Source organism: Canis aureus, chromosome 35, assembly GCF_053574225.1.
Source record: "Canis aureus isolate CA01 chromosome 35, VMU_Caureus_v.1.0, whole genome shotgun sequence".
Taxonomy (NCBI): domain Eukaryota; kingdom Metazoa; phylum Chordata; class Mammalia; order Carnivora; family Canidae; genus Canis; species Canis aureus.
This window is the reverse complement of record NC_135645.1, coordinates 5863204-5890230: the sequence shown is the minus strand read 5'-3', so window position 1 is coordinate 5890230 and position 27027 is coordinate 5863204. Positions and strand designations below refer to the sequence as shown.

The 27027-nt window shown below is 38.2% G+C and overlaps 1 protein-coding gene and 1 long non-coding RNA gene across 3 annotated transcripts; one reads left to right on the top strand and one right to left on the bottom strand.

Moving 5' to 3' along the window:
* MIX23 (mitochondrial matrix import factor 23) lies at positions 1 to 25698 on the bottom strand. 2 transcript variants are annotated; one of them, XM_077883737.1, is made up of 5 exons: positions 25539 to 25698; positions 14039 to 14164; positions 9124 to 9270; positions 4390 to 4449; positions 1 to 2537 (listed from the first exon to the last, which is right to left on the bottom strand). In XM_077883737.1, the coding sequence occupies exons 1-5, from the start codon at positions 25587 to 25589 to the stop codon at positions 2487 to 2489; spliced, it is 435 nt and encodes a 144-aa protein (XP_077739863.1). In that variant the 5' UTR covers positions 25590 to 25698; the 3' UTR covers positions 1 to 2486. The 2 variants fall into 2 exon arrangements, with proteins under 2 accessions (XP_077739863.1, XP_077739864.1); XM_077883738.1 differs by having other exon boundaries at positions 14039 to 14195; positions 25539 to 25662.
* Positions 12494 to 21905, top strand: LOC144305053 (uncharacterized). The gene is made up of 2 exons (XR_013372086.1): positions 12494 to 12748; positions 21650 to 21905. It is a non-coding gene; the product is annotated as an uncharacterized LOC144305053 (long non-coding RNA).
* Positions 25699 to 27027: the final 1329 nt, after the last annotated feature.

Below are 27027 nucleotides of genomic sequence, written 5' to 3'. Positions count from 1 at the left end.
TTAATAGAAAACTTGCTTTTTATTACTGCACTTATTTGGTATATTATATTTCAGTCTCTATTTAAACTGGCTTTTCAAAGACAAGGGCATTATCATGTTCTCTTAACCAGCTGAAATCAGTCATTTGCCACTCACTTTCCACTTCTCATTCCAGATTCCCTTTTTGGCATATAGCTTTATCATCTTTTAGCATACTACATAATTTACTTTACTATTGTTTCTTTTCACTACATAGAAGTTCTTTAAGAGCAGGGACTTTTTATCTGCTTTTGTTCAGTGATGTATTAGTATTGGCTAATAGTGCCTAGAATACATGAGACACTCAAGTACTCATTAAGGATTGGTGTTTCTTCTATGGCTATCTTCTGTCCTGCCAAGGAAAAGCCAAACTTACCTTTGAACTTTTGCATTCTGCTTCTTCTCCCTCTCTCCCTGACTGAAGCCTACCTATCTTTCAAGCCAACAAAATCAACAATTATTGAGGCAGCAAGAATATGCAAGATATGGTTTCAGGAGGCAAATTAACTTTCAATAACATTATGCCATCCCTTTTTCTTCATATTTGAGGCTTTAAATGCCATTCATCACAAACATATTAATATTCATTATACTAAAAGTCACTGATTGCTATTGATTGCACATTTTTCATGTTACATTGGGATGATTCAGATATCCTAACCAACATAATTGGATTAGATATTATTTTAGCAGACCTGAAATTCTGGAAAAGCTGTTATGAATCCTTTCAAAGAATTCTCAATTCCCTCCTAAGCATCAGGAAAATCTTTATGCATTGAGTCTTATTTTTTTATTGAGTACTTTCAATTGAAAAGACACATGAAAGAAAAATAAATAAATAAAACTTTCTGTCAGGCACCACTCGCTTTAAGCCCTATAGAAAACCTTTTTTACTGCTGGCCTAAAGAAATTTTTCCTTTTTAAGATTAGATTATAATTTCCACAAAAGTAGGTTTTATCTATCAATATCCCCAATAACTAAGCATCTGACCACAATAAGTGCTCAAAAGATTTGTTGAAAGAATGGTATTTTATACTTTTATTGCTCACTTCTAAATGCATAACCTGATAAGGGTCTACATACCGAACACATAGGCCTACCTATGACCCAGTTGGTCAATCTAACTGTGCCAGAACCAGGTGGGTTGTTTAAATCCTCAATGGTAGGCAGAATCCTAATATGGCTCTCTAAGATGGCCCACTCTAATCCCTTAGACTGTGAATATGAGACATTACATCTGTGATGTTACCTTACCTGGCAAAAGGGATTTGCAGATATAATTAAAGCTATAATCATTTGACTTTGAGTTAAACAAAAGGAAGACTGTCATGGCAGGCTTAAACTAATCACACAGACCCTTTGAAAGCAGTATTTGTCTGGTTTATGGCAGAAAAGGAAATCAGATTCCAAGAATGAGAAGAATTCAATACGCTGTTGCTAGCTAGAAGGAGGGGCCCATATGCCAAAAAGTGTGGGTAGCTTCTAGTTTAGAGAGGCCTATGATAGCAAGAAAGGAAATGGGAACATCAGTCCTACAACCAAAAGGATCTGAATCCTGCCAACAAACGGAATGAGCCAAGAAACACACTATTTGTATAGAGGTGCTAGACAAGAGCCAGTCTGGCTGACTTGATTTCAGCCTGAGACCCTAAGCAGAGAACCTAGTCTTGGACTTCTGATCTACAAAACAGTAAAACAATAAACAGGTGCGATTTTAAGCTGCTAAACTGTGGCAATATGTCAAGCAGCAATAGAAACTAATATGGTCATTCTGTACTAGAAAGTGTTTTCTCTGCAATGACCAAATTCTGCAATGATAGGGTTTTTTTACTGACTCATTTGAATACTACTAGTATGCAAGCCTTCCTCAAATTCATTTTACTGTTTTCCTTTCATTGTCCATTGAAATTCCACCCCAAATTAGTTTTTGCATATGAAAACAAGATAAGGTACCAAGACAAAGTTTCTTTGGACAGTATTCAGCTTATAATATTGCCCTCTTACTTATTAAGAGCAATAAATGCCACAAAGATAAATAAAAGGATAAAATCATTCATGACCAAAAAAGGTCCACATTCTTGCCAAATTTGTAAAAATCAAAAAGATATAATAAAAATCAAATCAGATACTGAAACTGTATTCAAATTCTCTTATAAGAACTTATTCTCTCAACTTGGAAAACAATCAAATAAATATGTACACTGAGTCAGAAAATTATTTTAATAGTTACAAAACTTTTTTTTTTTTTTTTTTTTTTTTTTACAGAATCAGTATAAAATAGCAGTTGATTTCTCCATAATTATCAGAATTATTTGTATGTAAGGTCTTGGCTAAGTGGGGCTGAAATCAACAAAAGGTCTTGGACTGTTGGCTCAGAAATCATCCTAGGAAGCCCACCTTGTTGATGTCTGTCATGCTTAGCTCATGAGATGTCCCAGTCGGTCCTTTTTTTAAAAAAAGTATCTTTTTATTCATTCTTTGGAGGCTTGAAGTGAATTCGGCAGCGTTCATTAAACACCTAAGATATTTAAACAGAAATGAAAGCCATTGAGACATCTTGTATAAATCAAGCCTGGAACTGAATTAAATTTGGCATGGTTCAGGAGGATATAACCATTTTTGTCCCAGATCAACAGATTTAGGGAACAGAGAATTTTCCTCAGGAGTTCAAAATGACATAGGCACAAGGAATATAGAAGGCTTTGATATCCATTTATAAGACAATTTTAATTTTTAAATAAAATTTATATTATTCAAGAAAAAAACATCACAAGCTAGCTTATTTAGTAATAGTAACTAATAAACATTTTGATAACATATTCTGGGCATACTTTGGACAATTAGACAAAAATATCTCAAATAGTTTGAGATAAAGCTTTGTCCCTCTTTTTATAATATAGATTTTATTTAGATATCTGTTGTGATTTTCTAAATGAGTACTGTACCCTTTTTATAAGTAGGTACACCTGAAGAGAGATCAATCTTTGCTAAATTGTGTAAATTTATAGAATGTTTCGTTCTATTTGCCTTGCTTCCTAAAATCTAAACAAATACCAAAAATCTTAAAAGAACATTCTATTATTCAATGTCTGTCAATATGGGACTGTATTAAATAAAAATTTCGGTATAGCTATTCAATGGAATATAATACAGACATAAAAGAATAAGGAAGCTCTGTATGTTCTGATTTGTAAAGACCTCCAAGATACATTAAAGAAACAGAAATTGTTTCTTTAATACATACATAATACACACATACATAAAATTAGAAAAGAGGCAAATATCTAAAAACACATACCATCCTTTCAGAGGGAAAAGAAAGGAAATGGCCAAAAGGGAGGAGTGAGAGGTAGAATTTTTACCATATAGCATTTAATATTTTTTAAAAATTTTAATCATGCCTAAATTTTAAGTGTCCAAATAAAAAATTATAAAAAACTAAAATAATTTTTTTGAGTAAATCTTTTTTTAATTTTTTTTTTTTTTTAAATTTATGATAGTCACACAGAGAGAGAGAGAGAGAGAGAGAGAGAGGCAGAGACACAGGCAGAGGGAGAAGCAGGCTCCATGCACCGGGAGCCCGACGTGGGATTCAATCCTGGGTCTCCAGGATCGCGCCCTGGGCCAAAGGCAGGCGCCAAACCGCTGCGCCACCCAGGGATCCCTAAAATAATTTCTTTTTTAGAATTTACCCTCATACTTCATTGACATAAGGAACAAATTGTTTTTAAGGTTAAAAAACAAAACGAAACACAAAAAACAATGTATTTTGGGCACTGTGAACTATCATTAAAAAATAAAAGAAAACTCTACATAGGGAGCTTTTATGGTACTGGTATTATTCAATCTCTTAAACTGGGTGGTAGATACATGAATGTTCATTTTATTAACACTCTTTAATTCTACATGTTATATACTTTTTGGTATGTGTTATCTCACAATTAAAAGAAAAAAATGCAGAAATTGTACAGACTCTGGCCCTTTTGTCTTATAGCTCGTCTCATCAGTTCCCAGCCCTGACATCTGCCTGAAGTTCCCAATGCTCAAATCAGGGGAGGCTTCAGATTAGGGGCCTTGGCACCCTGGGTGGGATGATATCTATGACTTGGCTAAGCTTCTCCAAATCCTCTTCTCCAGTTCTGTTACCATGACAGGTCATACAATGTGCCATACGACTGTAAAGCTGATTTTTATAAGATGGCTCCACTTGAATGCCAACTGCATCCCTTCTCAGAGTTAAAACCTTCAGTTGCTTTAGAAGGATATCTATTCTCAAGAGCCACAAAGCATTCCTTATTCCCCTCCCTTGGTTTCCCTTTGCTGGTCAGTTTCCCTCATAGTTTCCTCCATGAACTAGCATTATTTTATACCTTCCAGCTCCTGTCATTTACAACTTCTTCAACATTCAGTTCTGACTGCATCCATTTCAACTGCAAAAAGAAAAAAAAAAAATTGGAGTTATGAAAATTCAAGCTAAAGAATTAAAACCAAATTCTATTTATAGTTTCCTAATAAAATGGAGCTCCTGCTCCTACATTCTTTGTTAATGGTATCACCTGGGCTAGATCTTGAACACAGTCCATTCTCCACATATCTAATCAGCTGTTAAATTTTATAAAGCCATGGTTCTCAAGCATATTATAATTACCTTGAGATCTCTAAAATACAAAAGTCCAGGTAGTTCACAAAAGGGATACAAATGGCCAATAAACATTTTTAAAAAGTGTTTTAAAAAATTTACTTACATGAGTAAGATCAAATAAAGAAATGCAAATTAAGCCATAGATGACAAAAAATTTTTTTAAATGAGTACATCTGATAAAACCTACTAGTAGTGAGGGTATGGAAAAAGATACATTCATACACATTTTTAAGTGTGGAGGGGAATTTGGTTAAGATTTATAAAAACAAATTCACATGTTCTTTAACTCAAGAATTCCAGTTCTAGTTACTGATTCTATAATACTGATCTGCAAAGACAGTACAGAGGAATAAAAAGGAGAAAGAGGTGGCCACCTAATTTGGATAAAGAAAAGAGAATTGGGCAGAAAAACAGTGAAGAAGGGGAATGCATAAGGCCCAAGTAATCTAGAATGGCATGAGTTTTCCACACCTTGAGCATACAAGCCAGAGGTCTGAGGCTAAAGATGTTAAAGTCTTTCTAACTTTCTTGATAACTGCCAATCTAATTACTCCATCAGAAAAGTAGCCAATTCCACTGCCAGGCCCAGATGGTGGAGCCTATTATACTCCTAGTCACTTCTGGTCACAGAAACTTAAAAGAAAAGAAGTTAGCTAGTTCCAGGAAGGAAGCTTGAAAATACTCAGGAATATTAGGAGAAAAAAAGCAGGAGCTACAGGTTGAAGCAGCCAAGAGGTTAAAAGTAGGATGATTTCCTCAGGCCAAAGTCGACTCAGGCCAGGAGATCTGGGAATAAAATGCCAGTGAGCTACACAAGATCTAGGCAACCATGAGTCAGGGACCCAGGCCAAAGAACCTGACCAGTTAGGAGCAGAGCTCAGGCAGGATGCTTAAGCTATGCGCATGTAACACTAATAAGACAGGAACTTAGTACTGATCCACTGGCTCCTTGTAATTTCCTTTGCTAGACTCTGTAGTATCAGAGAATATATAGGCAGGTACAAAGGACTCAAACTAGAACGAGAGGAAGGACTGCATCTCTGACAACCAGTATCATGCTGTAAAGTAGTAACGAAGCCTGAAGAAGCCTATCTGCTTACATCAAAGCAACTTCAGTTCCAGATAATAATCGAATAGATAGACCAGAAATCATTAAAACTTCACTGCTCTGTCAAAGCATGGACTGACTGCCAAAAAATTAACAAGTTCAGTCAAAAAACAGGGTCATGGGACGCCTGGATGGCATAGTTGGTTAAGCCTCTGACTCTTGGTTTCAGCTCAGGTTGTGATGTGAGAGGCAGGAGATCAAGCCCTGCACTGGGCTCTGCACTCAGCACAGAGTTTGCTTGGGATTCTCTCTTTCTCCTCCTCTGCTCCTCCTGCCCTTGTTCTTTCTCTCAAATAAATAATAAATCTTTAAAACAAAACAAAACAAAAACAACTGCCACTAGGACAGTCTTCATAATTGCTCTCAAATATTTAAAGGGAAGTCATGCAGAAATTGGTTTAGACTTACCCTACATACCTGCAGAGGGAAGATTAAGGAGCAATAATCACATATTACAGGGAGGCAGATTTTCACAAGATATAAGAAAGTCTCTGAATAATTAACAACTGTTCAAAAAGAGAATGCATTGCTACAAAAGATTCAAGTACTCTTCCTCCCCGACCCCTTAAGTAGTGGTTAAAAGTGGTTAAACGTAAGGTAGAAATTACTGGTTGGGAGATACTGTAAGGAGGATCAATGTAACAAATATAGAAAGGAAAGTAAGTACTAAATGTGTCAGGGATATGCTAGCTCTTAGACACATTATATAATTTAATCCTAATCCCTAAAAATGAAAGCTTAAGAAGTCTTGATTCCATTTTACAAACTAAATATCAGATTATTTCAGGGCAATTAATTTAGAAGTTTACAAAGCCACCACGTGGTTGGATGGGATTTATTCCTTAGAGCTATCTGCCTTTATAATCCATGTTTTTTCTTTTCTTGAATGCTGCAGATAATACCACTTCTAATACAATTAATTTCAGTGCCACTAACAAAATGCTGCCGCTCAGATGGTTGTTTTTGAGGCTCTAGGTCTTGAACTGGTCAATTTCCTTTCAAAGGCCACTAACAGGTGACAACAGATAATAGTGCCAATAAGGAATGTGCTTTCTCTGAGTTAAGACTGAGGGAAAGAACTGGGGACTTTTAGACTGGTGTTTCTGTATATAAATAAAATATGTTCACTTAAGTAATCAGAATTTGACTATCAATCATAATTTAACATACAAACACTAAATCCAGAGTCAGAAGAGATGGGTTAAAGTCCCAGCTCTACCATTTACTTAGCTTGTGACTTTGGGCTTGTGACTTTGGTGATGTCAGTATTTCTAAGTCTCAGTTTCCTTGTTCAGAAAAGGGAGAGGGAGAGCTGGAGCATTTCTAAGAGTTCTCTGATTCCATAATCTTCATGACAAACTCGAAAATTTAAAACAAAAATTCAAGCTTCCTTACTTGGTTAGGTACTCATGGTCACCCTGTAGTCCTATACAGTATCAGTCTAGAAAGCTACCTTTTGTAACTCGCTGACTGGTTTCTAAAACTGCTCCTTGGAAAGGTCATCCAGCTGATTCTTTCTGGGCCTTAGAGGCTAAAGGGCAGAAATGAGGGTGGACCAAATTATGTGACTTGTCACTCCCAAGTACTCAGTGGTTTCTGAACTTTGCTCTCCACTGACAAGAGTCATTCTAGTCTTTGTTTGATTTAACGTGTAAATAGTGAGTTTTCAGTTTCTGATACAAAAGCCCTGCCCAGCAGTTTCCTTTGTCAATACCTTCAAGAGTCTGTTAAAATACAAAATACAAAAATGCCTAGATTTTAATCTGTTTTATATAAATTATCTCTAAGACTTCATAAACACTGAGTGAGATGGCCATCACAGCATAGGTTCACTGTCTGAGGAACCCACCACTGCCTGATAAATGGGCAGGTATGGAACACAGGACTGAAGTGGTCATCATGAACAAAGAGAGCAGTGAAGACAGTGGATGAATCTATACCCAGCAAGACATGCTGCATTAGTGGGATGACTGGGCAAGTGCACATACTCACCTGTAGGCAGTTAAAGAATAAAGGCTTGAGAGAGATGATAAGGTCCCCTTTTCAAAGTCTGGCTACATCTACTAAACAAAGGGCAAACTTCATGACTATTTAGTAAAGAAAAACACAATTCCATCCCATACTGGGTTTTCAGTCACTCGACATCCAAAGATCAATAAGATACCTATTGTGCCATCTTAAAATACAGACATGATTTTGATAATTGCTCAGTGTTCACGTGGGAAAAAGCCCCTCTTCTTAGGAAATAATCAACATATATAAGGGGCAAAGGAACCACAGACCCAACATTTTTGTCAGATGGTTCAGGGGAAAAAAAAATACCTATGTGTAGTAGGAAGGGAAGGGATATAGGTAAAGGAGGGGTGGAGAGAAGTATTGTGAAGCAGGTGGGGCAAATGTAAACAATGAGTGAATATAGGTAAAGGGTACATGTGAGTTCCCTGTACTCATCTTGCAACTTTTCTGTAAGTTTGAAATTATACCAAAATAAAACATTACTCTTTAAGCACCACTCCCAAAAGGAAGACAGCAATGCATTCCACATAATAAAACAGGATACACATTTCAATTGTTTTCTTGACATGTCACCATTAAGGGCTATAAAGAAACAGTTCTGTTCCATTTATTATATTCTAAGGTCCACATCCTATCTACATTATAGCTGACTTTGGGAAAATAAGGCTTCCTCTGACATATCACTCAGTGGACACTTGCAGTTTTCTTAAAAGTGAAAACTGCAGGGATGGGAGATGAAGTAGAAACAAAAAAGTGTCCAAAATGAGCCAAAGACCCATAGCAACTTCTCTGCAGTAGGGAAATATATTATAATGAGGTTCTAGTATATCTGGTTATATCCAAATAGTACTATATTTTTGTGGCTGAACAGGAAATATCCTGAAATACCTGTATTGCATTTCAGCAAATTTCTACAGATGAAACCAGAGGTAAATATTCTCAAAATGTAAATACACTTTTTAAAAGTTTATTTTCCAGTCAAGCCTTTAAACATTGATACAGATATGAATTCCCTAGATTTTCTGATGTTGTGTTGGGTCTATACTAATCCTTTAATCTTTAACAGTATAATACATAAAAAAATAGAAGAAAATACAACTATATGCTTCTTTAAGCTTAAGCTGCTACCAGGCATATATGCATGAAATGCACATTAACTTACCAATTAATATCTAAGTGTAATAAAATAAAGCCCACTAAAAATGAATTATAACTCTGCTGGTCATTTTTTTTTTTAAAGTAATGACCATTTCTTACCCTAAAATTTTCATATTAAAAACTACCTTTATTAAATTTGGAAAATCCATGGCTCAGAAATGTAAATCTTGTTAAACTTACCTTTGTCTGTTCCTTTCTAAGTTGCTTTAATAACGTTAAATCATCCAAATTCTTTTCTCTCTCTTCTCGGAGGTGTTTTACTACTGATGAGGTCTGAGCTATACAATTTTTTATGACTCTGTCCCTGCTGGCATGAGCCTCCCTCAACTAAAAGAACAAAAGAGAAAAATCACACCGATTTTTTACCTTTTAGTAAAAAAATCCTTTTTTTAGATTATAGAAGCATAATACTTTCTAAAACAATTTTTAAAAACAATCTATGGAAGCAAAGATTTTGCTAAACCAGCTAAATCACCTAAAAAGATCAAAAGAAGCACCTCTCTTGGTGCAAAGTATGCGATCCGGTTGCCTTCTTCCTCACTTTGCTTCTGGAACTTACCACTCCTCTTCCTGCATTTCTCACAGGGGGGTTTTCATTTCAGTCCCTTCTCCCTACATTTCTCTCCCCAGTATTCCAACCCTGTGTTCTGTTCTTCTACCCTCCGTTCACTCTCACCAACCTCCAGGGCCACTATTGCTATTCTTCCTCTTTTTTTTTATCCTTTCATGGTTTTTTTCAGCCTCCTGTCACTAAGTACAAGAAATTTTAAAGTAAGTGAGGTAGGGAACCAATTTGTTACAATAAAGAAAAACAAGGAATGTAAGACAGCCCTTTCCAAGATTTTAAAGTTCAAGTATCAATATGGAAAAATTGTGTATAAAGTACAGACTATTACTTCCATCAACTGTGTATACTGACTGAAAGGACATGTGGTAGATCAATTCTTTACTAAACTTTTATCTTTATATAACAAATCCAATATACCACTTTGAATCTATTTTGTTCCCTGATTCACAAAGTATTATGGTCACAATTCAAACACACTCCCATGATCACAGTCAAATTCAGAGGACACCCCAATAATCTGGGGGAGAAGAAAAACCAAAGTACTAAAATAATATGTAACTGCCATGTAATTAATGGAGCATTAATGGAGTAATAAAAAAGGCGATTCACTTCCAACTAAACCTTAGGTGTTAAGTAATCATATTATATCATTCCTTTTTCCCTCTGAAGAGAGAATATCTTAATACTATGCTACTAACAATTATACCAAGGATACCTAACCATTATACATATATTTATTCAAAATATAGGACTAAACCATCCTATAAGCATTCTTCGTAAGTAATTTGGAACACATCTTTTAAATGATCATCTCAGGACCCCAAGGTTAAGAATTACTGGTCTAATATGCACCAAGAAAAAATAAACCTTTGCATTTCTAGAGTACAGTAATACTAAAAGTGCACTGATTATAAATCATACCTATGTGAAAAGAAGGAAATTCAAACTAACAGACATTAGCCCCACCTACAGTCAATTTCTCTAATATGCTAATTTTTTTTCATGGTAACAGGATTCACAAGGACAGCCCAAGGCATGTATTTCACTGGCTAATATGCTGTTTGTTATTTGTTTCCTCCTTCCAGGTATAATTCCAGAAAATGAAAGGAGCCCCTGAGGGTAGGAAACTTACCAAAATAGAGTAAGAAGAACCATCTTTAGAGTTAAGAAGTTCTCCCTGTGAGACTAGCTAAATAATTAGTATTTCCAGGCTTCAGTTTCTGCTTTTACAAAATTATGGATTATGAGTAAATAATCACTACTAACATCCTTCTACCTCTAAAATTTAAGGGTAAAATTGCATTAGCAATTCAGTACACTGCTCAGATGTCAGAAGCTACTTAATCGCTTTGATATTTTGTCTAAACCTCCAACAATTGGCAGAATCGTATTAGCACCAACTACAAGTCTGTCACAGTATTTTAATTTTTCTATCTGCACTTTAAAATCAAGTTCAAATTGTGGATATTTTATCAAAATATTCAATATTTTCCTTTCAGTCTCTCTCACCAGTTTCCTTCCATGGTTGGCCCTCGCATGGCTCCTTTCCTGTGGACACACTTCTAGCTAAAGACCACCCTCCTACCCTCACCTGTGTACTCTTCCTTCAGATTAGCCCCAATGTGCACCCACTCCCATGTGGACTGAAATTACTGAGCCAATTATCTTTTAATCTGTATCATCAATTATTTTAGTCTAGCTTTTATGACTATCCTTCAACAAAACTCAGAATTAAGAGCCACAGGCAAGAGGAATATGCATTGACTTCTGTACACATGGTATGTCAAAGAAATGAGGACGTTTGATAACTAGTAATAAGACTGTGTGACATAAGCCTACCAGAGAAAAATATAGCACTAAATCAGACTTATTAACTCATTAGTGATTCAGATGTTTTGGAAGCTGGGTCACATGAGAATTGTTTCTGATATACAAAGTGCTTGTTAAAGGAACTAAGATAAAATTTATCAAGAAACTTGGTAGGGTAAAAGGCAAGGCCGTCGGTTAGGGGAGAAAATTCCTAAATGATACCCCTATCATAACCATACTTCCTTTGATTTGGAGTAATTCTGGAATTAAAGTCATTTGGGATGGGGCAGGAGAATGATTCAAAAGTAGCATCTACTTAGGACTTCAGTTTTATTTTACTTTACCAAAACTGTAAAAACTTTTTTTAGTCAAATTTTTACCTACTATCTTTTAATCGTTATTTTAAAACAATGCTTTTTGCCTTTAAGGGAAACAATGCCAACAGTTTTCCTGATTATAGTTTTTTGCTGTTTTTCTTTCCAGAACAAAGGCTGATTCTAAATTAACTCTACAAAATTAAATTCTAATTCCCCAAACATCTCTTAAGAACCCTTTTAGAACCCTGACAATGACCCTTGGTTTAACTATCCTTAAAAACAGAATAAAAATTAATAAGTTTCTGTCATGGCACTTTGTTTTAAATCTTCCTCTAGAATTTCTGACAAAAAGATTCAAGTTTTAGGAAACATATCATTTAAACATATATTCCAAAAATTCATTATATTAAAGAGATACCTTTAAAAATTACCCTAAATTAATTACTGTGACACCAATACTAGTTTTGCATTTGTTAAGCACTATTCCAAGTTCATAGACTTTTTAAGGCTCAGTCCTGATTTTTATGTTTATCTTGAGATTAAACAATAAACAACGTACAGCTAGAAAAATTTCATAGACTGAATGGAATATGCTCTAATAAGGGCATCTTCACTGAAATTATTTTTATTAAGAGTATAGTTTTAAGTTTTGGAATTTCTACAATTAGGGCTTCTTCATAACTTTGCTGACCATCTGATGTGAAGAAGTGTTATCATTAGAGAGTGCAAACATTCCTTCCTTAGCTGTCTGTAAAGGAAGGGTTGGGACTAAAGAAGTCAAGGTAACCTTAAACACTCTGGAGGTTTGACATTGTTCCATTCTCAACTGAGACAATACTTAAAGGAACTTAGTGGGAGTTCTTAGCATGGGCACTCTGCTGCAGGTTCCATCACTGGCACAAAAGTACTAGGTAAACCATCCTTTCTCTGCTGTTCATGTTGTTGGAGCCCTTAGGATACAGAGAAAAACCCAAACACATACGTAAGAATATCCACAACAGAAAAGATCCCAAATATCCCAAACAAAAGGTTCCAGTATGCAAGATTATCCTGGTTCAACAAAGGGATAAGAGATAAAAACAACAGTAATGAAAGCAGCAAACATTTATAGGTAAGACGCTTAGTGTACTAAGCACTTATTACCTCAGGTAGGCCCCTAACAACCCTATGAACAAGGTACTATTATGGTATTAGTTTACACATAAGGAAGCTGGGGCAAAAAGTCATGTAACATGTTCTAGGTTACCAGCTAAGAAGTAGCAGAGGTAGGATTTAATTTAGATATGGAATCCATGTTGTGAAACCCTACACTATAAATCTTCAAGTTAATAAAAAGATTGTAAATGGAAACAATTGAACAGATTATAGAAATTATATGGGTAGTGAGATCATAAATTTCTAGCTCTTCAGAGAGAGCTACCCAAAGAAACTAAGTAAACTATCAAATAATCTCAAAATAAATTAGGCTTGGACTCATGCTCCCTACTTCCAATACTGGATCCTACTCATTAAAGCCCACGACCTTGGAAATTTTCAAGCCACAGAATTACCTGACCACTCCGTGAAATAACATACTTTCATATAAAAGCAGAATAAAAATATCAACATTAACACTCTGAATTTAACTGATATGAATAAGCTTATCTAAAACTGACTTTTTTTCGTAACTGAGAAACAAAATATAGGTTTTAAGTAATACCTTCTTTACAAGAATTTAAATAGTAATCTTGTGGGAGATCCCAAAAAAGCAAATGTCATTTGAACATTAGCTTCCAAATTAATGAAAAGATAGAAGTAAATTACATATATAAAAAAATACTTAGCTATATTACAATTTCTTTTTGCTTTTGGAAATTATAAAGAGACAAAACGGGAATCTTTAAGAGGCAATGAAAAAATATATACTTGAGAAACCAAAGCCTCAGCAAAAGAAAATTTATCTGTGGCTTTTCTCCTACCAAATGCTTCTATTCCTGTTCTTGATGATTGAGGATAGAAAGTGTGAAGGGTTTTAATTCTTCATTGTATCAGGTGTTTGGCTCTTTGGACTGATTCACTCAAAGCCCTTGCTCTTGTTTCACTGTTTGACTTGACTGTTCCACTCTCTCCTTCATTCCCTGGTGCATAAGGTTTCCCTAAGTTAAAGGCTGCCCATGAAGGGGCCAAAAAAACTACTGCGCTCATCCCTTAGAACCCTCTCTTCACAGGCCTGTGCATAAGATCACACATTTTCTTGAGTTTGTAGCAACCAGATCAAAACTTACACACACCCTCAGATGTAGGCAAGAAAATATGAAGATGGCATACTTTTATCCAGTTTAATTATATGTCAATTGGTTTCTTATTTTGCCTGCAAAGAAAGGCATAACAGAAGCACAAAAGACTCAAAAGATACACTTACAGACTCATAAAGTTGTTTACAGGTTTGGCTTGCATCAATTTTCCCTGCAAAGGAAGCTGTTGGAACCGTAGTGTTTAATTCATGTACTATTCTGTCATCAATCGTCCTCATCACCTTGAGTAATTCCTATATATGTTTAAAATAAAAGAATAATAACCTAAATGGAAAGTGATAAAAAAGAAACATTTAAGCAAACAAACAAAAAAACCCCCATCAAGCTCTTGGATATTTTACAGCTTTGTAAGTTAGGAGGAGAGAAACCATGCTATGTTTAGTGCAACCACAGGAAAATCTTTATTACAAGAATAATGGGTAGGTTATGTAACAGGAATTCTAAGAATGGGCACCAACTCGGTTTCCTTGGCTCAGATGTGACCATCTCAAGGGTCAAGATTGTTTTATTCCCTTTTATACCCCATCTGCTGACAGTGCTTGGCAAACAGTGTGTGCTCTCTCCATGCCCAGCATACAGCCAATAAAGGGTTCTACTAAACTTAATTACCTCAAATTGTCCCAAACAATCCAGCATGATTGCTTGCTCTATGCCCTTGTCTATCATTCTAAAATGCGGTGCTTGAGAGAAAAATTCCGTGAAGATATTCAAGAAACAGTAGTGGTTCACTTGCAGAAATTAACCTATAACCTTTTAGTCTTTGTTTTTTTAGGCTTTTTACTATGATTGTGTATTATTTTTGTAACAAAAATAGGTAAAACAAAGCATGCTGCTAGAGAAGGATTCAAATCTCTTCATGGCTTTCTTGTTCACAGAATAGAAATTAGTTTTATCTTTTTTTAGTGACCCTACTCTCATTTTCCAAGATCTCTTCCTCCTCAAAAGGCTCCAACTCTCAAAAAACCAACCAAAAAAAAAAAAAATAATAATAATAATACCAACCGGTCAGATGACTAAGAAAGACTCTGGTGAGTATACTACCCAGGGTAGTAGTCTCCTCTCTACATTTTGATTAGAGTACTTCTTTTCACTTGTCACTAGAGAAAGTCTGGACAACAGCTATGCTCTGTCCCCAGAAAACACAAACGCTAGAACCAGTTTCTAGGAGTATACTCTTTTCTTTTCTTTTTGTTTCTTAAATTCTCCTCTCTGCCCCTAGCCTAGCAAAACATGATTGAAAAATCACCAGGAAAACTGAAGTATATAGTGCCAGAAATATAAGTATTAAAAAACCCCAACAAGTTAACAGTCAATATTAAAGTGTATTAAAAGCAACTTTGCTTGATCCTCTGCCTCGCCTCCTTCTACATGCCAATTATTTCTTCCCTTTGCTACAATGAAATCCATGACTGAAACCAATTTCTTCATTTCTTTCTTCATCTATTTGTTAAAGTAAAAACTTTTATTATGATTAAAGTATTATCATTTTTGGAAAATTAGAAAAACTTACAAATAAAAATCATCCACAGTTAACCACTATTACTATTATAAGATATTCCTTTTGTTTTTTCTGTACATGATCTATGAATATTTTTATAAACTTGAGGTCCTTTGTAACACTCTAAAGCCCTGCCTACTTTATGACATTGTACCATGAGCATTTTGCCCCGGTTACTAGAAAGTGCCAAGAAGACATTTTTAATAGTTACTAAGTATCCTGTGGAGCTATCACAACCTGTAAGGCCACTTCTCCAATAATGAACATTTAGGTGTTTCCAATTATAATAACCATCTGGTTATTAAGCCATTCCATCTAAGTCTGCAATTTAGATTCTGTTCCTATCAGTCCACTAACCTTTTAATTAGTAAATTAATGGCCTTTTTTTGATCTCAATCTAGAATTTAAGCAGCTTATTGAAGGCTCATAATTTAGACTAATAATTAAAATATAGGCGAATGTCAGGTCTAAAATCAATGTCACTATCTTATCCCCTCTTCCTTTATCTACTTTTGTCAATGGTAGTATTATTCTCTATAAACTGGAATTCTTAAGGGATAATCTCAATATATTCACTAAGCAACCAGCACTTTGAACGTTTTTTGTACAATGGAGGATATATGTGTAAGAGTGGCCAAATTCTACACAAATGGTGGCAGCACCATTTAGTGTCAAAAACCAGGTAAGTAGCAGTAGTAACAGGGACTTTCTTTGCCAACTTTAGCACCTACAACTCGACTATTCTATACAAAACAAACAAACCAGCTGCTGAATGATCTTCTGAAGCTGAGGTTTAAGTTATAACTTTTAGATAAAGCTTTCCTTGGCTGACAGTCCTCAGCAATCTTTCTTCGTTAAATATATGTAGCAGTTAGAACACAGCACAGTTCATTTACTAACTCACTCTTCATTCAAAACACACTTGGAAATGTCTAGTGTGTGCCAGGCACCATTCTACACACCAGAGCTACAGTGGTGAATGAATGGAAAAGGTCCTGGCTCTCTCTTGGAGAAACTTTCTCATAGGGGGAGACAGACAATGAGCAAGTACCTCAATAAACAAGGTAACTTTAGTACTGGATAATACTGTGAAAAAGAAAACAAACTGAGGCAATGGGATAAAGAATGACAGTGGGGCTGAGAGGCTAGCCCTTCAGACAGGGAGAATAAGAAAGGCCTCTCCGAGGAGGCAGGATCTGGGCTGAGAACTGAAGGCTATGAATGAGCCAACTAAATGAACACCTGGGGGAGTAAGTGAAAATGATGAGGCAAGAACAAACTTCAGGATATATAAGCTAAACTAAAATAAGGCACGTGGGCTGGGAGTGAATTTGGGGCAAAGTGATATTGTGTGAGGTCAGAAAGACCAGAAAGTGAGGGACAACACAGGCCATGCAGACAATGAAGGATTCTCTCCCTTAGGCAAGGGAATGCTATAACGTGATCAATTTTTAAAGATAACTTCACCTCTATGTAGAGAATGGATTATAGAGAGGAGAATGGAAACAGGGTGACTATATAGCAGGCTACTATGGTAGTCTAGGCAAGAGATAAAGATAATTTGAGAGGTAGCAGTGGAGTAGCGAGAGGAAGCTGGCTTCTGGATATGTTTTGAAAATACAGTGGGTAGGACTTACTGATGAATTGGTGGTGAGGAATGAGAAGAGAAAACAAGATGGCCATTAGCTTTGAGGTCTGAGCATCTAAATGGATGGTAGTGCCATTAACAGATGTTGGGGAGAGAGTAGGGGAAGAAAAGATTTGGAAGGAATGAGAAGATCAAGGTGCTATTAAGACTCACAGGATACTTGATGATACTTAGGATGACTGTCGATTGTATGTGATATTGGTATTATGTTTAAAATTACAATCTTTTAGAGATACAGACTGAAATATTTACAGAAAAAGGGTATCTAGGGTGTGCTGCAAAATAAGCTAGATAGAATGAGGTGAGTTGGGGATCCCTGGGTGGCGCAGCGGTTTAGCGCCTGCCTTTGGCCCAGGGCGCGATCCTGGAGACCCAGGATCGAATCCCATGTCGGGCTCCCAGTGCATGGAGCCTGCTTCTCCCTCTGCCTGTGTCTCTGCCTCTCTCTCTCTCTCTCTCTCTCTGTGACTATCATAAATAAATAAAAATTAAAAAAAAAATGAGGTGAGTGGTGGAATATAAATGAAACAAGAGTGGCCATGAATTGACTGTTGAAACTAAGGGTTGGATACATATGGTTTCATGGTAGCAACTCTCCTTTTGAATAGGACTGAAATTTTGTAAGCAAAAAAGTTTTTTTCTTTTTTCTTTTCTTTTCTGGACATGTTAAATTTGAGATGCTCATTAAATATTTGAGTAGAGGGACGCCTGAGTGGCTCAGTGGTTGAGCATCTGCCTTTGTTCCAGAGTGTGATCCTGGAGTCCCAGGATTGGGTCCCACATCAGGTCCCACATCAGGCTGCTTGCATGGAGCCTGCTTCTCCCTCTGCCTGTGTCTCTGCCTCTCTCTCCCTCTCTGTCTCAAATAAATAAATAAATAAATAAATAAATAAATAAATAAATAAAATATTTTTTTAAAATAAATATCTGAATAGACAAGTTGAACAGAAAGTTGAAAATCTCAGTCTGACACTGAATCAGCCTAGAGTCATATTAACACACTGACATTATTAAAAGCCATGAGATGAGAAGAGATCACTTAGGGAGACTGTAGAAAGTGAAGAAGAGTCCAGAAAGAACTCTAGCAATCAAAGTACAGGAGAGGGGCATAGGTGGCTCAGTGGTTGAGCGTCTGCCTTTGGCTCAGGTCGTGATCCCAGGGTTCTGGGAACGAGTCCCACATTGGGCTCCCTACCAGGAGCCTGCTTCTCCCTCTGCTGATGTCTCTGCCTCTCTCCATTTCTCATAAACAAATAAATAAAATCTTAAAAAAAAAAAGTACAGGAGAAAAACTGATATCACAAAAGTCAGAAGAAAGATTTCAAGGAGGGAATGGCTACCTGTGCTGAGTGTTACTAGGAAGTCAAAGGAAGATGTGAACAGAAATTAACTTTCAGATTCAGCAAGCTGGAAATCCTGGGTGATAATATCTTCATTTGAATAGGATGTTTAATGGACTGAAAGTTAATGTGGCTTACGTACAGAGAGTAAGAAAAAACATAGTATAAATTAGGCCCACCATTATAGGTCACATTATAGGATTTTAATCTTTTTCCTGAGAGAATGGAGAACCAATGAAGTGTTACATGTGAGGTTACATGATCAAATTTGTACTCTGAAATGACTGCTTAGGTTAAAGTATTAAAATGTGGAAAATTAATTAGACAGGAAAAGAGTAGATGCAAAAGGATCAGTTCGGAGATGAACACAGTAATCCAGGTAAGACATTACAAAGCTTGACATTCCCTGGAATTTTTATTTACTCTTAACTTTAACCAGCTTTGAGTTTGATCACTAGCTGTATAGCCAAATTCCTCTCCATTAAAAAATGTGGACATAACTGTTAAGTTCCTTTATATAGCAATGGAAATTTATCTACATTAACTTGGTAATGAGAAGTCAATTTCACAGTCTTACCAGTGGAACCTACAACTGTGTATTTTCAAATATATCAATTTTCAGTATGCTAGAGATCATCAATATATGATCTAGAGCTTGGCTTTTAATATGGTAGACACTAGCTATATGAAGTTATTTTAATTAAATAAGTTAAAATTTAGTTCCTCAGTTGCACTGACCACATTTCAAGTGCTCAAAAGCCATATGTTGCTGGTGGATGGCACAAATTTCTACCATCACAGTTCTACTGGACAGTGCTGAATTCAAGAAAACATAATGACAATTCCTAAATTGATAATGCACTTGTTCAGGGATTGCTGAGAACTATAAGCTATTCTTAAATGTTACAGAAAAGATACCAAAAACAAAACAAAACAAAACAAAAAAACAAAAACCTAAAGATAAAGGGGAAAAGGAGGGGGTAAGATTCAGAAAGGAATTTCTTTCAAAATCACAAAGGGAGAAGGAAAGCAACTACAAACCATCTCACTAGGCACACATTTCTTTACAGGGCAAAGCAAAAAGTGCCAAAGCTCTTAAGGCAGCTCCAAAAGGGTCTAGAGAAAAGCTTGAGTGGCCCTCACAGACTCAGGGCAAATGAAGGTTAATGGAGACACCAAAGTGCTGCCATTAAATCATGTGTATCATTCATAAGAAATTACTACCTATCTGATGCCTGGCTCCAATGGCATCCTCCCTTCCTTTCTCTCTCACAAATTCACTAAGAAAATATACAGAAGACACCCCGAGCAGATATTATACACAATAAGCCACAAGTCCACAGAGATAATATGGAAATACATACAGTTCAGTGGCTCTCTCAAACCACATCTTTGTATAGGACCTGGAACCCTAATCAACTTCTAAATGTCAAAGGACTAGCAAAAACGAACTCTCCAAATTTGGTAATGTCTCCAGCTTTTCCAATTTTCCATCCTCCCCAAAACAAGGAGATTCTGATATCATGAATTTCTAATTTTAGGCTGGCCCTTTAAAATTATTCAGACACTCATCTTGGAAATGCATTTTATGTCGTTTGTAATTGTGGGGTGAAAATCTCATCCTCACAGAAGCCAATTTTGGTACTGAATGAGTGCCCACATTTTGTAGAGAGGGGTAGAGAAAACTTTCTATTGCCCCTATAATTATACTACACTCTACTCCTAAGATTAATCCTCAGGTAAATTCCTTTTATTATTTTGGGTAGCTTCTAGGGTATATGGGGAGTGGTAAAAGGCCTATTACATGACAGTAAACTAAAAATGAACGCCAAAGAATTCTGTGTAATTTAGCTTAGATCCAGGCCTAAAGGCACCCAGAGGTAGATTCTATTCACATGGTCCTCTTTTCAAACAGATCTTGTTCTTCAAACCACATTTTTATGGTAATACTCACACTGTGTCCACCTATATCAGAAACAGAGACTTGCCTGTAATTGCCAGAGTTGACACCTAGCACCCCAGGCTCAGACAGCAGCTGGGCATGTTGCGAAAGGAACCATCATTGATGTCAGAAAAGTCTATTTCATCTGTACTTAATTACCACAATCGTCTATAAATGAGTAAGTATTTCCGACAGAAACACCAAGACTTAAACATTCTGGGAAAGAATACTTAGTTGATTTTGTTCAGGTGATATATGAACTGGGTTGGAGATGGGGTCAGGAAGACCCTCGATTTCAGGGTGGCAACAGTGGGGGAAAAACACAGAAAATATAGAGCTTGATGTGTTCAGGGAAAAGCAAGTCTATGCAGCTGGACAGAAGAGTTTAAATGTGTTTTGGAGGTGACAGTGGTTAAGGAGAGAGAAACATCAGTAAGGGAGGATAAGAGATAGAAGTAGGGTGAAGACTTTGGGATTGAGTTTTAAAAGGTCTTGTATGGCATGTTAAGTAGTTTAGACCTAGTCACAGAAGCCTGAAATTAGATGCATGGTTCAGATTCTAAAATTTAGAAGACAACAATATGAAACCAAAGTATTATGAAGATCAGATTGGGGGAGATATTGGAGAAAGGAATGACTGAAGATAGGGAGGGATACTGCAAAGCTAATTGCAAACATAAGGTCTCAACAGACTGTGGCAGTACTGATGAATGTCCCTAAAGCATCTCTTTGACAAAAATGACTCCCTAATCTCACACTTGGCATTCAAGGCCTTTCATAATCTTGTTCCAATCTTTTGTGTAATCTCAGTGTGTCCCTGTGCAAATCCTGAATTCCAGCAATACTGATTGGCTATTTCCCCCAAATACATACAATTTTTTGCCTATATACTGTTCTGTCTACCTTGAAGTCCCATGGTCCTGCCCACCTAAGGCTAACTTAATTACTATCTCTTATTTCTCTCTAACCTGTTACAGCATTTTATTCACATTCTCAGTATCTTCTACATGTTTTGTCTCCTTGCTTGCATTACGTTCCTTATATTGTCAGTTGAATCTCTCCAAGTGCCTGGTACCTAACAGGTATCTGTTATGAAGTTATCTGTGTCCCTTCCCCCCACCAAATTCATATACTGAAGCCCTAACCCCAAACATGACTGTATTTGGAGACAGAGCCTATAGGGAGGTAAGTAAGATTAAATGAGGTCATAAGGGTAGAGTCCTAATCCTACAGAACTGATGTCTTTATAAGGGGAAGACACAACAAAAATCTCTCTTTCTGTGCACAAAGAGGCCATGTGAGAACACAGCAATGAGGCTGTAATATGCAAGCCAGGAAGAGGCGATGAACCAGAAACCAACTCTGACAGGACTTTGATCTTGGACTCTGAGCCTCTCGAACTGTGAAGAAATGAATTTCTGTTGTCTAAGCCACCCATTCTGTGGAATTTGTTATGGCAGCCCCAGCAGACTAATGCGACATCCAATAAATCCTTGCTAACTGAGTGTTCAAATGGAATCCTAAACACTCAATTTTAAACATTCTAGTCTGGATTTTATTCCATTTTAGAAATAGTATATTTTCCAGGAGTATTAAGTCCAACTTTTATAACAGAAAAATAAGAATTGCAAAAACTTAAAATACTTTAAAAACTCAAGCTTTAAAACTGCACCTACATGGAAAAAAATCAGGACAGCAGTTTTAACAGGGGTGGAAGGATATATGGACAGGGACTGACTGACTGGGAAGGGGCATGAGAAACTTTTGGAGGTGATGGTATTATTCTCGATATTGATCGAGGTTTGTACTATAGGTATATGTAAATGTCAAAAGAATGGTATGCTTAAGATTAGCGTATTTTACTGCATGTAAATTTTACTAAATGAAAGTGAACAAATATTGAATTCTAGTTAATGATATGAATAGAAAAAAAATGATATGAATAGACATGTTTACAAATAAAGAATAAGGACTTTTGCAACCTACTTTGAAATGCATCAAAAAAAAAAAAAGGTGGGGACACCTCGGTGGCTCAGTCTGTTAAGCATCCACGTTTGGCTCAGGTTGTGATCCTGGGGGTCCTGGGATCAAGCTCACATTGGGCTCCCTGCTCAGCAGATGTCTGCTTCTCCCTTTCCATCTGCCCCTCCCCCAAGCTCATGCATTCTCTCTCTCCAATAGATAGTCTTTTTTAAAAAAGGTGAAGTGATGATTATGTTGAGAGATAGATATGATAAACACACAAAATCACTGATTATAGAATCAGTGCAGAGCTTTTCACATTTATGGTACTTAACATACAAAAAGTAATGGTTTCATAGCTTTAAAAAATATTAACTTTAATAATTTGTATGTCGGTTAACCACAGCTTATAATTTTACCCAATCCACCTAAACCTAAATATTATACTAATTTTTTACATTTACAGCACATTAACTTATGTTCATGTGTGCCTGACATAGTTGGGGCAAACGTTCTACTTATTTACAATGAGGTTAAATGATATGCCATGGTAGCTCTGGAAAACCAGATCTTCTGACTTTTAACCCATGGTATTCTCCATTGTAAAACACACACTTGGAAAAGCCTAGGAAAACTATCTAAAAACTTGCCCCAGAGCAGCCCCAGTGGCTCAGTGGTTTAGCGCCTGCCTTCAGCCCAGGGCATGATCCTGGAGACCCGGGATCGAGTCCCACGTCGGGCTCCCTGCATGGAGCCTGCTTCTTCCTCTGCCTGTGTCTCTGCCTCTCTCTCCTGTGTCTCTCATGAATAAATAAATAAAAAAATCTTAAAAAAAAACCAAACATCTTGCCCCAGGTTTCACTAATGAAACCCATTTTACAATCTTTTCATTTACATTATTTCTGTGAATGGAATGTTTCTACAAGAAAGTTTAGCTTCTGTCCCCCTTACATCTTATCTGACTTCCAAAAGAAAAATACAAGTGTTTCTTAAGCACTGTTGGGTATTTTAACAGAGATCCTTTGAAATTTAGTTTTTAGACGGGCGCCTGGGTGGCTTAGTTGGTAGATTTCGGCTCCAGTCATGATCCCAGGGTGCTGGGATAGAGCACCCCCACTTGCCACAGCTGCTGCTCAGCTCACGGTCTGTTGGTCCTTCTCCCCACTTGTGCACAACCTCTCTTTTTCAAATAAAGAAAATCTTAAAAACAAAACCAAAAAAAAAAAAAAAAAAAAACCCTGTTTTAGAGATTCAAATAATTATAGAGATGGAAGCGGTTTTAAATGTCACTTAGCAAGATCTTATTTTACAGATTCAAAAGTTAATTTCGTTAAGTGGCTAAGCCATTAGGGTCAAGGTTCCAAAGCAGTATTAGAACCCAGGTCATCGGGCAGCCCGGGTGGCTCAACCGTTGAGCACCACCTTCAGCCCGGGGTGTGATCCTGGAGACCTGGGATCGAGTCTCGCGTTGGGCTCCCTGCATGGAGCCTGCTTCTCCTTCTGCCTGTGTCTCTGCCTCTCTCTCTCTCTGTGTCTCTCATGAATAAATAAATAAAATCTTTAGGAAAAAAAAAAAAAAAAGAACCCAGGTCATCTAACTCCTTAAGTAGTGCTCATTCTGATAAATCTTAAGGCTATCATGTCCCAGTTATCTGAGCTCACTAACTCAAGCCAAGCCATAGTAGTACTAATATGAAAAGGCCAAGGCCACAACCGGGCCTGCTAAACTTAAATATTCCTTATGCTTTATGATCCAACGGTCTTTTCCCATCTTATTGAAGATGTTTACAAGTCATCGGTATTTGTCCCACACTTTGATCACGTTTGAAGTTGGCTGCTGTTGCACTGATCTAACCTGAGGACGGGGAGCTGAAGGGTGACGTGGGTACAAGTAAGAGGTGGAAAGATTCCCACGCAAATTTCTTTGGCCCAAATCCTATTGTCAAATAGTTCAGGGGACACCTGGATGGCTCAGTGGTTTAGCATCACCTTCAGCCCAGGGCCTGATCCTGGGGTCCTGGGATTGAGTCCTGCATCGGGCTCCCTGCATGGAGCCTACTTCTCCCTCTGCCTGGGTCTCTGCCTCTCTCTGTGTGTCTCTCATGAATAAATAAGAAAAAAAAAATCTTAAAAAAAAAAAAAAAGTTCAGGGGATCCCTGGGTGGCTCAGCGGTTTAGCACCACCTTTGGCCCAGAGTGCGATCCTGGAGACCTGGGGTCAAGTCCCACGTGGGGCTCCCTGCATGGAGCCTGCTTCTCCCTCTGCCTGTGTCTCTGCCTCTCTCTCTCTCTCTACGTCTATCATGAATAAATAAAATCTCTAAAATAAAAATAAAATTAAAATAAATAGTTCAGCCTGTTGAGGTCCTCAAGAATGCCACTCCCTACAAAACGACTCATAGCACAAAGCTTCCTACAGATAAGATTGGTGACGCCTGAAATTACTTTTCCCTGTCTTTGATTAAAACGTACATTTGTAAGGTCCTGTTTTTTTGTTTTGTTTTGTTTTCAAGACTCCACTCTTTACCTAGACAGGACCATGTCTATGTCTAGGGTTGAAACAGATCCCTTTCATAGCAACTTAAGTCATAGAATCCGGACCCCTGTTAATTGACAGGCTGATAGCAGCCCTGGACCTCTGGTCTCTCTCCACGTATAAAAGGTACGGGCTGTTCCTTAAATGTCACATTCCCTCTAATAGGAAGGCAGAAGCACCACAACAGGTCCTAAAACCAATCGCCCCCATCGTAAGAGCAAAACCTGTACCGGGTTTGTTTGTTTTTTACTTTATCAAGGAAGTAAGCTCTCCTCCACTTTCTTCTCTCCTACTAATGCTCGACCTAAGTATAGGAAGGGGAACTGCAGAGGTTATAGGAGCTGCGTCCGGGGCGGGGGGGAGGATACTTAAAAGGTGGTTGCAATCCCCACCACCCGGCCCCAGCTCGGTGTTAACCAGAGGTTCCCCGGGAGGTGACCCGAGGTCTGGGCGCCGCCGACACGGGGATGACCCCCCGCCGGCGCTGCCTCGCTCTCCGCGGCCGAGCCCGCGCCCCCGTGACCTCCAATGGCTGGGGGGGGGGGGTGGAGCGGGGGAAAGGAGCCTTGACCCGCCCGTTTCTTCCACAACCGGCCCGTACCCCCTCCCAGGCCACAGCAGAGAACAGGGCGCGGGGACCAAAGGAGGCACACGCCTGCCACGCGAGGAAAACCCCATCACCTGGAACTCGGCGAACTCCTCACAGTTCACACCGCCACTGGGCGCCGCCATATTGGACACACGCGAGGCCCCCGCCGCGAGCCAATCACCGCGGAGCAAGGGTGTCCGCGTCGCCGCCTGAACGGAACTGAGACCGCAGGGAATCCGCGGGGAGCCCAAGCGGGACCTGGCGCTGGTTTCCATCCAAACCCGGAACCCTGTATCCTTTTCGCGTACCCCCGTCTCGCTCTCGCAGAGCCTCCTGGAACAGGCCTCGATGGGTCGGAGACTACCGAAACTGGAAGGGGTCTTTTTTACTCCAATCTCTTAAAAAAAAAAAAAAAAAAAAAAAAAAAAATATATATATATATATATATATATATATATATAATATGTATTTATTATATATATTTATATATATATTCCATATATTATATATTTTTATATATTATGTATATATTATATATTTATATATATTACAGAACGGGAAACAGTTTCTTGGTCGCACCAACCTGGTCGTTCGAATAGGAAATCTAGCCTAGAAGTCGTGTTTTTCTTAACCTCCCATTTCATCATTGACCTCCTGGCCCTTGGGGCTGCTAAGGAACAGTCTTTAAAAAGACTTTCCTGGGGATGCCTGGGTGGCTCAGTGGTTTAGCGCCTGCCTTCGACCCAGGGCGTGACCCTGGAGACCCGGGGTCGAGACCCGAGATCGAGTCCCGCATCGGGCTCCCTGCATGGAGCCTGCTTCTCTGTTTCTCATGAATAAATAAAATCTTAAAAAAAAAGACTTTACTGACCCTGTGGGGTAAGGGTTGACAAAGGTGGTTCGGGCGTGGGAATACAATGTTAGGTGTTATTAAAATAGACAAACCAAAGGAATAGGAAGCACACATGTGATTTCCTAAGTAGGCTGGGAATACTCCCAAATAGTAAGATGTGGGGGCCCATCAGTCACCAGGAGCCCAATTACGTGTTTTTGAAGGAAAGAAAAATATACGTATTCGTTAAAAATGCTGGAAAAACAGTTTTGAAACACTTGTCTATCTAGGCAGTGTGATTTCAGGGTGTGCAGTTCACAGAAGTTCTGCAGCGAGCACACCTGTATTTTAGCGAGTCCTTGCACAGACGCAGGGAAGAGGCTGCAAAGGCCTGCGACACCCAGATGCCACAAAAGCATCCTTTAAAACGCGTCCTGGGACGGCCCGGGTGGCTCAGCGGTTTGGCGCCTGCCTTGGGCCCAGGGTGTGACCCTGGAGACCCGGGATCGGGTCCCACGTCGGGCTCCCTGCGTGGAGCCTGCTTCTCCCTCTGCCTGGGTGTCTCTCTTTCTCTCTCAGGAACTAAAAACTAAAAACAAAACAAAACAAAAAACACAACCGCGCCTTGCACGCTGCACGGGGTGGGGGGGGAGGGGGGCACCGCCCGCAGAGTCTGCGCGTCAGGCACGTCCCACACGCTCCGCACGCAGGCCCCGCCCCGCGCATCACGCAGGCCCCGCCCCCTCGCC

Excerpts from the sequence above, each read along its gene's own strand:
- MIX23 (XM_077883737.1), bottom strand. The coding sequence starts at position 25,589 with ATGGCGGCGCCCAGTGGCGGTGTGAACTGTGAGGAGTTCGCCGAGTTC. Across the intron at positions 14,165-25,538 it reads AGGAGTTCGCCGAGTTCCAG|GAATTACTCAAGGTGATGAG; the intron begins GTGATGGGGTTT and ends AAACATATATAG. Across the intron at positions 2,538-4,389 it reads TAAATGACAGGAGCTGGAAG|GTGTTTAATGAACGCTGCCG; the intron begins GTATAAAATAAT and ends TAAATATCTTAG.